At 39.3% G+C, this 13,911-nt stretch overlaps 1 protein-coding gene across 6 annotated transcripts in view; it reads left to right on the forward strand.

Moving 5' to 3' along the window:
• Positions 1–13,911, forward strand: part of LOC125892269 (C-type mannose receptor 2-like) — a 47,635-nt gene that overhangs the window by 15,710 nt on the left and 18,014 nt on the right. For 3 of the 6 annotated variants that reach the window (XR_007449719.1, XM_049582190.1, XM_049582186.1), the window contains exons 1-5: positions 2,633–2,728; positions 10,089–10,267; positions 11,247–11,466; positions 12,059–12,400; positions 13,293–13,387. Coding sequence is in view for 5 of the 6 variants with exons in the window: in XM_049582190.1 (XP_049438147.1) it covers positions 2,698–2,728; positions 10,089–10,267; positions 11,247–11,466; positions 12,059–12,400; positions 13,293–13,387 (867 nt within the window). In the remaining variant the exon portion in view is untranslated. Of the gene's footprint in view, positions 1–2,632; positions 2,729–6,412; positions 6,523–10,088; positions 10,268–11,246; positions 11,467–12,058; positions 12,401–13,292; positions 13,388–13,911 lie in introns of those variants that run through there. The other 3 variants (XM_049582187.1, XM_049582188.1, XM_049582189.1) reach the window with 3 other exon arrangements.

Raw genomic sequence — 13,911 nt, forward strand, 5'->3', positions numbered from 1 at the left:
CAGGCACTGTGAGTCCATCGTAACTGAATGCACCTTCACCAGATTTGTGTACAGTTAGGAGACCAGTGTCTGATGATGTGAGAGTTCTGGAGGGTTTGTAAGCAGTAAGCAGGTCAGACATGTAGTTGGGGGTTAAACCATTCAGTGACTTGTAAACAGTGGCTACGGTTACATGATGGCTTCTCATTCAGAATGAAATAAATCTGAATGAAATCATTCGGAATTAAAGTCTTTCCAGGTAGTTTACATGGGAAATATTCATTCCCAATGAGGGTTTACACGGGAGATCAGTTTAATCGCCTTTTAATCGCCTGTATTCAGGTCCGCACAAGGTTTGGGGCAGGGAAGGTTTCTGATTGGATAGGGGGCGGGGCAGTGAAAACTCACAAAACTTTTGAAAAAGCCAAATGAACTCAGATCTGTCATTTTTTAGAACTCAACTATTAGGGTTTCCAATCTTTTTTTCCTGTTTCTGACAATAGTGGTTGCATTAACAATCAATATGAAAAGGAAATATGTCCTTATGTTGTGTTTTCACCACCACTGGTAGGCTGAAGTCTCATCACGACTGAATAAAGCAGCTAACTCTGAATCAATCTGCTCAAAATTTTTAAGTTCATTTTTAAGTTAACTCATGTTTGTCTTCGTATGCCATTTTGAGGAAATGAGATTCCCATGATCCTTTGCTAAAGAAAATAATAACATACTAGAGTGAAAAGAACGCTTCAGAATTCTGTAATGTTGAAATAATGATTGATATCTGGATGTAGCAATAGCTGCATAATTAATAGTGTAGTGACCCTTTGCCTATCAAGAAAAGGCCACCACCACGGTTGCTGTTAGACTATTTTAAGACGCGTGCGTAACAAAAGACAAATGTCCATTAGTTTCAATGGTAACTGGATTTATTATTTGCAATCCGCTGTGTAGTCCATTTTACTAACATACAACTTTTTGCTTCCACACAGCAACACCTGTGTGAAGTTGCACCTTGATTAAATCACTTCACCTCACTGCCTAATTGTCAGCACACCTACTCCCCCAAGTGGCGAGAGTTTTACCAAAAACAAACATGACGTATTTCACAAAAATGGCTCTCACAAATAGAATTATTAACTTCAGTGAGTGCATAATAAAGAGCTTATGAATGTCAACAAGACACTGTTCCCACTTTAGATCCAGTAGCTGCAAAGACGCATTATGAGCTGTTAATAAGTGAATATTAATAATTTATTAACCTTTATACGACACTGTTCCCACTTTAGATCCAGTAGCTGCAAAGACGCATTATGAGCTGTTAATAAGTGAATATTAATAATTTATTAACCTTTATACAACACTGTTCCCACTTTAGATCCAGTAGCTACAAAGGATCATTATTTACTGTTAATAAGTGCATAATTAAGCATTTATTAAGCGTAATATGGCATTTATATTAACTTCTTATAGTCTCATTAATGTTAATAAACATCTTGTTAATATTGATAAATTGTCTATAAACTCTGAAGGATGTTCTAGTACCCAATAATGTCTCATAAGCCAATAATAAATGTGTTGTATACTATTATTAACACTCATTAGGTTTTATTAATGTTAATAAACACCTTATTAATTTCATCTTTTTGGGTCTTATAGTGTCTTATAAACCAGTAATACATGTGGTTATTGTTCTATAATTAACCCTTATAAATTATAATTAATGTAGCCATGTTAATAATATGTAGTATAGGTTTATATCCTGTTACCAAAGTAATAATAAGAAATAATACATTTTATTTTTAAGGCGCCTTTCATGGCACTCAAGGTCACCGTACAACAATCAAACAAAATATGGGTAATATAATTAAAACACATCTAGAATACAGCAGAAAAACAGTGCAGAGTTTGCAGCAGAACATTAAAAGACAGAGGGAAACATTAACACCTACACGTCTGCCTAAACAGGTAGGTTTTGAGGTGGGACTTGAAAACTAAAATAGAGTCAATGTTCCTGATGTCAGGGGGGAGGGAGTTCCAGAGACGAGGGGCAGAGTGGCTGAAGGCTCTGGACCCCATGGTGGACACACAGGCTGATGGAGGAGGCAGACCTGAGAGACAGGGTGGGGATATTGATGTGTAGGAGGGCAGAGAGGTATGAGGGAGCGAGGTTGTGGATGGCCTTAAATGTATGGAGGAGGATTTTATAGTTTAGTGGAGTTGATGTAGAACGGGGGTGATGTGACTGATGGATGGTGTTCTGGTGATGATACGGGCAGCAGCGTTCTGGAGCAGTTGAAGTTTATGGAGGAGTTTGTGGGGGAGACCAAAGAGAAGGGAATTTCTATAAGTGCTAATAATGCTCCTATAAGCAATAATAACTGTCAGTTATGCTGTAATAAACACTTCTATAGTCTTATTAATGTTAATAAGCATCTTATACTGTCTTATAAGCGCTCATTAACTGTTAATATGTGCTTATTAAGCATTAATTAACGCTTATTACAGTACCTTAATAAAAAGTGTTACAGACATGTTTTTGAAAACAAGGAAAACTGCTGATAATTTGCTAAAAATTTGCAAATAATTGTTTCGTCACAACACTTTGCATGAAGTTAAAATGATAGTGAGGTACTGTGAGGCGTTTGTGTGGAACATCAGGAGCTATTTCAACAGCTGCAAGTCTGAAGTCACGCATTCAACAAACTGAGAGCGAACAAGATGGACACAGTTCTTCTGCTCATCACAGCAGGTCAGTGTTTGTTTTATCAATGTTTATTCTTCTGTTACAGCACTTTGATATATCCCTGTGTGGTACACATTATGATGCCAGCTGGGGGACAAAAGTTTTATTTGTCTTTTCTAAATGAAATAGACCAAGTAAACATCATTTAAAGAGATTTTCAATGAATATTTTATAGGGGTACACTTTTGGGTTTGTTACCTTGAAGCAACACAGCACCATGATGGTAAGAAATTAAACTACAGTTATTGTTATTGTTTAGAGCTGTAATGCAATTTAATATAATACTAATGGAAAACATTTCAAAACCTTTAAGTTTAAGATTCATGCCATTTCTTAAAAACTGAAAACATTCAAATGAACTCTTTCATAAGTTTGTTTGTCTGAATGTTTCCCTCAGACAACACTGTACCACTGTGGAGCAGCCCATAGGAATGAATGTGTTAAAGAGTGTGAACATATTTCAGCAAACTTTATGTGAGCAGGTGAGAGCACTGCCCTCTGTAGGTAGGGTTAGAGAGACTTTCCTGCCTTTATAAGGACAGGCGTGGGCAATCAGTCCCTCCTGGTAGATGTGTGGTGGGACTGCTTCACTATTGTGAGCTGAATCAACTGAAATTCATCCTGTTTTGTTTTATTTCTTCAGGCAGCAGGACAAGCTGCAGGGAGTACGTGTGAGATCCTCACCCTTGTATGCAGCGTGGTAGGCCAAATAGTGGTGTCACTTGAGTGTCTTGTAGATTTGCCTCTCCTTGCAGTGTAGATTGCAGTGTTAGGGCTCACAGTGGGCTCATGTGGTGGTAAAACCATTAGTAGATGCTTCTGATGATGACGACAGACGCAGTCGTCGAAACTGTCAAGGTATGACAAAACAACACTCGAGCCTGTAATAAAAACCATATCAAGCTATGTTTTCACAACAGATGAAGAAAGAGAGACCGGAGATGTTTCATTGTACCAAACTGGAACATTTCAAGCGTCAGCGATGTAACTTTAAGAATGAACACGTTTGTTCCTGGAAATCGCAGGCTTTACTTCATCAAGTCCAAAAAATGTTCGCTGTGTGAGCTTTTGCACCATAATGAGGCAGATACTCTATCATTGCTGGAGGAGGTGATGACAGGTGTATTGCTCAGGGAGGGAAGTGTTGAGACACAAGTTGTTTGGATGATGTACCAGAGGCCGAGCAATCAGCCCATTCAGGACAGACACATTTTAAAAGGGCACTGCACTAATTCATTGAATTAATGCACCGCATTGAGCAGCTGAGAGTTTGGAAAGCAGCAGGGAAGATTTGGAAGCAATTCAGGGATGATTCTCTCTTGATGGGAGATCAAATGATCTTATGCTTATTAGTTTCTCTTCCAAATCTGAGATCAGGTCACTGGTGTGAAATGTTAACCCCTCCCATCAATGTCATAAAGGAAGTGTCAAACCTGGACCCACAGTGCAGACATAAGACTCAGAAAAGCTGCTGGTAGATGAAGAAAGTCTTTTATTGTAAATAGAGAAGGGCGGAGCTGGAGCGGGGTGGGGTGGGGGTTGCAGAGTCTGAGGGGTCCAGAGAATGTCCAGAAGGATCCAGGTGGGTATGGACGTGGTGGTATGAGGCTGGGTGAGGCTGAGTGCAGCAAGACAGGAGCAATCTGAGAGGCAGAGAACAGAGTCAAAATCCGGAGAGCTAACAGATGACCAAAAACTAAAGTTCAAAAGACAAAGAATCATGAGCCAAAGCACACTACCACGCAGGTAAGCAGACGAGATGTGAACTGGACCAGGCTTTCATACAGAGTGGAGTGGAGATGGCTTGATTACTGATGGCTGGCAGGTGTGCAGGTGAGTGGTGACTCCAGCTCCGCCCAGCTCCAGACAGACACACACACCCACAAGACAGGAAGACAAGACAAAAACCAAAGGGGAGGGAAAACAATGGAAATACACTAGGATCCTGACAGTCAATAAAACTGTCTGGTTGATTCTTTACTTTAAACTCTCCTTTACAGAAGTTTTGGTTCCATGAAAACCACCATGTTAAAACAAAGCTTCCTATTGTTACTGTGTGAGCTCAGCATAACATGTCAGTCAATGTAGATTTTAGGTCAGCTTCTTTGTCCTTTGTCTCTGAGTCTTTGATGAAAGCCAGAGATCATCCTGACCATGGGATACTGGCCCTTAAAAGCAGATCGTATCTTGATGAACTGGCAGCTTCGTCACCAGTTGGCACTCAGCACTCTGTTGTTGATGGGCGTGTCTTAGCTGACCTGTGTTCTGACCCAGAGGTCACGTGTCCTCTGTGAAAGATGGAGAATTCAAATCATCATATTTGCAACACCTGAACAAGTAAAGGCCTATGATCCTGAAAATAAACTCATCTAAATAAAGGCGTAACATTCAAATAATTGTTGCCTGGAACCAGTTTGCATGATACCAAGGAACTGTGCACTGTTCAGGTGTAACAAAGAGCTATTTCAACAGCTATAACACTGAAGTCACGCATGCAAATAAAGAGAGCAGTAAACACCAGTAAACAAAGTGTGCACAGTTCTTACTGCGGGCAGGGGTGTCATGCTGCAGGAGCACACCGAAACCACACACAGAAACAAACAGAATATTCACAGTTAGCTTTATATTTAAAATTCATTTTTTAAGTGCTTAAAGATCCAATCATCACTAGAGCGTATTTCATGTCAGAGAGACAAAAACAAACAGTGACATCATCAGATAGTTAATACTGAAGCGTCAGTGTCAGAACAGCGTGTTACTGTTGTAGCTGCTCCAGGTGGAGCCACTTTTAATTACTTTGGTTCAATGTTAGTTTAGTCAAATGGTTCCCAAACAAGGTTCGGGCCCCTCCAAAGGGTCACCAGATAAATCCAAGGGGTTGTTAGATGATTAAATGGTAATGGTAATGGTAAATGGACAGCACTTGTACAGTGTTTCTCTAGTCTTTTGACTAGTTAAAGCACTTTTATACTACCTGTCACATTCACCCATTCACACACAGTCACACACTGGTGGCCGAGGCTACCGCACATGGTGCCACCTGCTACTCAGTAACCATACATACACACTCACACAGCGATGGAACAGCCATCAGAGCAATTTGGAGTTCAGTATGTTGCCCAAGGATACTTCGATGTGCGGACTGGAAAAGTCGATAATTGAACCACTGATCTTCAAAGTACTGGACGACGCACTCTACCTCTGAGCCACAGCCTCTGTTTGAAATGCCTGTTAACATTTCTTGTTCAAATTTCAATCAAACAGCCACAAAGAGACACAAATTAACACAAGGCTCAGCATAACACGTCGATTAATGTAAAATTTAATTTTGCATTAAAAAGTCAGCTTCTTTGTCCTCTGAGTCTTTGATGAAAGCCAGAGATCATCCTGACCATGGGATACTGGCCCTTAAAAGCAGATCGTATCTTGATGAACTGGCAGCTTCGTCACCAGTTGGCACTCAGCACTCTGTTGTTCATGGGCGTGTCTTAGCTGACCTGTGTTCTGACCCAGAGGTCACGTGTCCTCTGTGAAAGATGGAGAATTCAAATCATCATATTTGCAACACCTGAACACGTAAAGGCCTATGATCCTGAAAATAAACTCATCTAAATAAAGGCGTAATATTCAAATAATTGTTGCCTGGAACCAATTTGCATGATACCAAGGAACTGTGCACTGTTCAGGTGTAACAGAGCTATTTCAACAGCTATAACACTGAAGTCACGCATTCAGACAAAGGAAGAGCAGCAAACAACAGCAGACAGAGATGGACACAGTTCTTCTGCTCATCATGGCAGGCAAGTGCTTTATATGTTTTCTGGTATTTCATTACAGTACACTGATATATTGTTGTGGCTACAGAGCTCTTATCAGAACAATATCATGATGCACTGCAGTTATATGATAAGGAACATTCCATCCTTCAGTTTATCACAAACATTTAAAATCAACACATCAGGAGATACATGGTTTTCACTGGCCGGGACGGGGATGAATAAGTTCTGTCAAGTAACTAAATCTGTCAGACAAAATGTAGTGCCGTGAAAAAATACAATATTTACCTCTGAGATGAAGTGGAGTCAGGGCTGTACTCATCATTTCAACAGATATCTTGTGCGACCCTGCAGAGGGGTCTGAGGGGACATTTTCAGAAGCTTAGCAGCTAAACTGACCATTTTAGAGCATTTTAAAACAAAAATCTTTGATCAGTTGTTCTTAATGTTTTGAGCACTGAGTGCCATTTCAGGGAGCCAGCATATAAGTGAGGACAGCACAGGAAAAGAGCACACACAATGACTTCTATGATCTGTAATACCATGATATTTGTAATGACTTCTTTATGATATACTGTGACTTTTCATGACCTTTTTATGACATAATAACACTTAACAAAAACTACAACAATCCACAGTCATATAGCCAAAATAACACTCGTACTAAATTTTAGTTTTCCAGATGTTAATACATTTGAAAGTGAATAAATAGAGAGACAGTGTTTGACATTGATAGTACCCACAGCAGTCGAGCAACGGCTGCTGCTGGAGTACGGCAACACCACTTGGACAAACCACAGGCAGAACTGCAGCACACTGTAATATTAGAACCAGTAGTAACAATAATGGCACTTTGTTAAGTTTATTCTGATTACACCTGCTGATGATTATTTCAGACAGCGGTGCCTGGTTGCCTGTTGTAGTATAGATATTTTATCTTACTAATATTCTATCAATATACTGTGTGACATTTTGAGCATATTTGAATATCGGAGGGAATGTATCTCCCTTTTATATATTTGAATTACTGCCTAGAGTGGAGAGGAAGTATAAAGTAACAGTACTGCGTTGCCTGCACTACTCTGAAATACACGTCACTATTCAAAAGCAGATCTTGCACACACGTTTTCATTGTGCCCACGAGTGACAAATTACAGGGATACAATATTCAAAGTCTAATCAGAGTCACTGATCTAAATCTTCAACCCAACACCTGGATGTGCATCTTTGGTGTTCAGGGTGTCGAAGATCAATCTTTAAAATATAGACACAAAAACATCATTTCTTTCTCAGCACTTTTGGCACGTAGGAAAATCCTAGTGGAATCAAAGTCTTGTCATCCCCCAGATTCTTGCATGAGGGGTCTAGTGTTTTTCTAAAACTGGAGAAAAGCAAGTTTTCATTGTGGAGACATCCTGAGAAATTTAAATCCACTTGGAGTCTGATTATACAAAACTTTGATGAATTAAAGAGACATTTGGATCCCTTTTAGTCCACTACTTGTTGATCTTTTTCTTTTTATTTCTGGTTGTTTTGTAATGTGCATGTTAATTATTTATTTTGTGTACTCCCTGAGTTCTTAGTACTGTCATGTGCCACTTAACATTTGAGGCAGTGTGATTTGTTCTGTGTTTGTGGAATTTGAAGGTAAGAACTGGACGGAGGAGTGACTGAGTCAGAGAAATGGAAAATGACGTGTACAGATTGTGTACTTTGTGTTTTTGAGAATAAATATAATATACTAAAAAAGTTTAAAGTGACAGAAAATTGTAATACTCAGGTAAAGTACATGTACCTGGACTTGGTCCTCAGCTCCAGTACTTGTACACATACTTAGTCACATTCCAGTCCTGGTTACGTGTTAAACAGTTACTGGGTCAGTCCTGAAAAGAACCCAAACATGTTGCACAATGTTCCAAACATCAGTTTTGATCAACATATAGATTTAAAATGAAAACCCCAAAACAACATGAGTGCTCCCCTGAAACTAACTCATCCTCATTTTAATAATATTCACACAACTCTACAGACACACCCTTCTTCCTCTCAGGCTCAGCCGAATGTTTTCACAGCAACAACGATGAACACACATGAATAATAATAAGTGCTCCATGTTTAAAACACTCTTAAATACTTGATGTTAACATTTTTTAAAAGTATATAACACTTGTGATCATTCTGATCTCCTGACTTTTGTCCAATATTTTGATTTATGATCAGACACCATCAGAACATCCCATCAGCCTCAGCTGTACTTTGTGCTAAATATTAGCATGTTAGCATGGCCATTGAAAGAGTGTTAGCATGTCGATGTGAGCATTCAGCCCAAGAACAAATTCATCTTAATTATTTCATTATTAAGTTCTATCTTATCTTCTATGACTGCTTTGAAATCAGATCATTCACTGCAGATTGTTGTCAGGATTTATCTGTCGCTGTGGTCCAACAAAATCATATCAAACGTATTTCTGACAAAAGTGAACATTCACAATATCAAATTGCCGCATATGCTAATATTTAATGAATAATTGCCTGTGACGAATTAGCATGAAGTGAAATGATACTGAGGGACCGTGTGTGTCACGTCATGTAAAACCTGTTAAGTTAATTCATGTTTATGTTTTATGTTGATCACATCATGCCTGAGTTTTGTTTCATGTTTAGTCTTTCGTTGTCATGAGCACTTTTATGCTAAGTTAAAGTCACTCATGTCTAGTCTCGTCTTGCACTTCCTGTTTTATTTTGTTCTCACCTTTTCCCTCTCGTTTCAGACCCTGACTTCCTCCCTTTGTGTGATTTTCCTGCCACAGTGATTGCCTCCCCGTTCCCTGATTGGTCTCACCTGTGTTCCTCTACCTCATGTATAAATAGTCCTTGTCTCCCTTTGTCTTGTGTCAGTTTGTCTTGTTATGTTGATCAGGAGAGTACTGTTTAGCGTCCAAGCAATCCATGCATGTTACCAGGTTTTTGTTTCAAGTCTTTGTTTTGTTTGCTAGCCTTATATCTATTGTTTGTTGCTCCAAGAGAGCGCTTTTGTTTTGTGTGTTTTTTCAAGCAAAGATTTTTGTTAAACTTCACTACTGTCTCCGTCTCAGAGTGTGCATTTGAGTCCCAATCACTGGTGTCACATTCACAACAGTACGGTGTTCATGGGAAACAATGAGCTGTTTCAACATCCACAAGTCTGAAGTCAGACATTAAACAAAGAGCAGCAAACAAAGATGGTTATAGTTCTTCTGCTCAGCAACTGTTTTATATGTTTAGAGGAGAAATGTCTCTTTGATAATAACTCAGACACATCTGACACCTTGTTTAACACAGAATGATGTATTATATACATTTCTCATATGTTTCTAGAGTAAAATCTTGAAAACAACTAAATGTAGTGCAGTAAAAAGTACAGTACTGCAGTGTGAAATGGAGCAGAAGTAGCTTATAAAGTGTGTTTAAAAAATGGTATATATTGGTATATATTTGAGTTTAGTCCAAAGACACACCTGAATACACTGAAATGAAACATTACAAAGTGAAGAGATATAAAAAGTCATTTATAGTCTGAATCTGATCACTATGCATGTGTGTCACTACAGGGCTGTGTGCTGTCTCATCACATGCTGAACGTCAGTACCATGTTGTTTATGACCTGAAGAACTGGACTGAAGCACAAAGTTACTGCAGAGAGAAATACACAGACCTGGCTACTGTCGACAACATGGAGGACGTGACGACCCTGAAGAACATGGCAGATAGAAGCAAACTGACTGGCTCAGTATGTTCCAGCTATTTGAGTTCACTTTTCTCTGTCTTTCACCTAAAAGTCATTTTGATAAGTGTGTCAGTGACAGGTGGTTTGAAAGTATTAAAATCTGATCCTACATAGTAACTATAGTAAATATCTCCTGTAAAATGTAGTAGAGTAGAAGTATAAAGTGTTTTCAGTATAAACTTCCCTCATGGTGTTTGAGCAGACAGTGTTTCCCTGTTGAGCTGCAGTGGAGGGATGGTAACAAAAGGAGGAAGACTCTAACTTTGGAAGATCTCCACAGACAGATGAAGCCTCAGATTAACTTCACATCAATGTTTGAATATATTTTACACACAACGAGGACTGTAGAGTTTGTTCCCAGCTGTAGCAGCTCTAATAATAATAATAATATTCAGCATATAATGTGAGAAAACCTGAGTGCTTAATTAGTAATTAAGAGTTTTATGCCAAATGTAATAATGTAGGAAAATGATTATGTATAAACTAAGTAGAAAAATGTTGAATAATGTCATTAATTCAGTGTATGATGTGATCATTTAAAGAAAAGAGTACTCTCCTTGTTTCTTAGAGCAAAGAAACTCTTCTAATCTTACATGACACCAGTGTTATTACAAAACTGTTATCGCGTACATTGAAATTATTTCATTATGAGTTGCAACAGCATCACTTACACTGAAAGTCCAATATGAGGGGATCTCTTAATGTCCAGTATGAACAGCAGGAATGATTACAGGAGGCAAAACTTGTTTCACTGTTCATATGAGCTCCTGAATGTTGTTTGAAGACAGACTTCAATTTTGTGAACCTGTCCTTCAAGAGTTTTACACATTGAATCTCTCAGCTGTAAAATCCTGTAATAAAGTGGTGGAGGATCAGACTGACAGGCAGCATCAAGACTGTTAATGGCAAGTTTATGTAAAAATGTTGCCTTGAACAAAAGCTAGAGCGAGCTCTAATTCTTTATCTCACTGTCAAATATTAGGATCTCTTTGCCTGGATTGGACTGTACAGAGACAGCTGGAAGTGGTCACTGTCAGACACAAGTTTCTACAAACACGGGGAGACAGAGTTCAGACGATGGAGGGCTGGAGAACCAAGCAATATTGACAGTGCAGCACACTGCACAGCGATGGATGAGGATGGACTATGGAACAGCCTCCTGTGTAGTAACAGCCTTAAGGTCGTCTGCTCATATGTCAGAGGTGAGAATATGAACTAGTGAAGTTTTCCTTCTCTGCTTCTCTTTGCCTCTTTGTTTTCATTATTTGGGCCTCTGTAGTATCAGTCAATCCATCAAACCAACTTTATTTGTAGCACCTTTCATACAGGTGAGAGCAGTTCAAAGTGCTTTAAAGGTGACTGACAGGCTGAGAATAAGACAGAACAAATGGAAACAGTAAAACAGCTCAGTGTGTCTCCTGATGACATCACAGAGGGCTGATATGGACAGACTGCACACTTGTATGTTCACGTGAACACAGTGTGTGTGTGTGTGTGTGTGTGTGTGTGTGATAACGCTGAGAAAAATATCCATATTTAAAAAACAATATATTGTATGTGTGTATTTTTGGTGATTTTATAATAAGGACGTTTTTATGAATGTAGAGAGATGGTTCAGAAATACTGTCATTAATTTATTTTATTTGTTAAGTTGATAATGTTTTACTTTGTTATTATTACATATTCATTAGTTTATCAATATTATATAATGGTTTGAAAAGTACCACAGAGAGGCATGGATGGGAGGCTGTATGTTACGGTGCCTCTACACGCCTCACTGTGCTCTATTTTCAGGGTCGGATGTGACATTTATCCTCATCAACAAATCCATGACATGGACTGAGGCCCAGAGCCACTGCAGAGTAAACTACACAGACCTGACCAGTGTGAGGAACATGACAGAGAACCAGAAGGTACAGGAGCTGATACCTGCAGGAGAACGTGTCTGGATCGGCCTCTTCAGAGACTCCTGGAAGTGGTCGGATGGAAGTACCTCCTCATTTAGGCACTGGAGACCAGGGCAACCTGATAACCATGGAGGGAATGAGCGTTGTGTGGCTGCATACTTTTACTTCTCCGGACAATGGTTCGACTTGCCCTGTGACGACAGGAGAGCGTTCATTTGCTACAGCACACGTGAGTTCTGACCCGTTATTCAAATTGTATTTGGATTTCTATAGCAACATATAACAGCAGCATATAATAAACATATATAAATAATCCACAGCATCCACAGTCTTTAAGTGCTCCTGTTCAGTAGTCTGACCGCCTGGGGTAAAAACTATCTGTGAGGCGGAGGTTGGAGCTCTGATGCTCTGCAGATGCTTCCCTGAGTGAAGATAAGAGAAAAGGCTGTGTGCTGGGTGACTAGTGTCCTTTAAAATACAAAGTGCTTTCTTCCTCCAGCAGGTGGTGTACATGTCCTGTATCTGATGTAATGGTGATCCTATGATTATTGACGCTATTTTCACCATCCTCATCAGGTGTTTATGATCCTGTGCTGTTATGCTGCCAAACCATACCAGTATGCATCCAGTCCAGGTGCTTCCTATTTTGGACTGGTAGAAGTAGATGAGGGTTTTTGTTGACATGCTGTGTTTCCTCACACACCTCAGAAAGTCAAGTGTCTGTTTTGATGACACAACTGGTGTTCAGAGACCTGGCGAGGGAGCTGGTGATCTGGATGCCTAAGAACTTGAAGCTGTTAACAATTTCAACAGGGGTGTTGTTTATGTCAACAGGTGGCTGAACAGTTTTCATTTTTCTGAAGTCAGTGATGAGCTCTTTTGTTTTCTCAGCGTTAAAGGACAGATTGTTGTTGTGATCAAGTCCCGGACAATAAATTTTAACCCTCATGATGCTGATCATTTTTATGGAGTTGTTTGTAAAGTGAGCAGCAGTGGTGATCAGCTGCAGATGATCAGTTTGTGTCGACTTAATGCTGAAAATATGCAACAGATGGAGGATGTAACTACCACATTTTCCCTGTTAGTGTTTCAACTGATGAAATTCTGAAATGTTTCCACAGCTACGACAAAACAAGTGTTCAGACTGAAGTTTCACACACAGGACCCCTCTCTGGATCCGAATGACCCTGCTGTGATGGAGGACACCTTGAAGAAGGTAAATCATGTTTTCTAATTTGATTCAAAACCAATCAATTGACTCTAAAAGCAAATAAAAAAATACAACTTTATTGATCCCCAGAGAGGAAATCCACATTGCAGCAGTACAAGAAACAGACTGAGGAGGAAACAGATAAAGAGCTATTTAAAATCATAAATACAGTAAAATAAGAAGATTCAATAAATGACATTCAGAAGCTATATACATGATATACATTACAATACTTTGGTCACATACAGGACATGACTTGAGCATTGTGCCAATCCATATGTGCAGAAGTAAAGAGTGTGTTAGTGCCACTCTGCAGGCCTTATTGATGTGTGACTAATGAAGAATCAACAGTCAGCAGAAACTTCACTATCTGCCACCAAATGCAGCAGGAAACTGTACAAATACAATCCAGCAATCTGAGAAAAGACAGAGAGTTTACAAGAGAAGACAAATCTACAACAGACCAACAGGTCGGCACCACCTTAGGAAAAACAAGTATATATGAAGCAGAGTGCTCCTAAAATAGAGCT

The sequence above is a fragment of the Epinephelus fuscoguttatus genome, linkage group LG7 (genome assembly GCF_011397635.1).
Source record: "Epinephelus fuscoguttatus linkage group LG7, E.fuscoguttatus.final_Chr_v1".
Lineage (NCBI taxonomy): Eukaryota > Metazoa > Chordata > Actinopteri > Perciformes > Serranidae > Epinephelus > Epinephelus fuscoguttatus.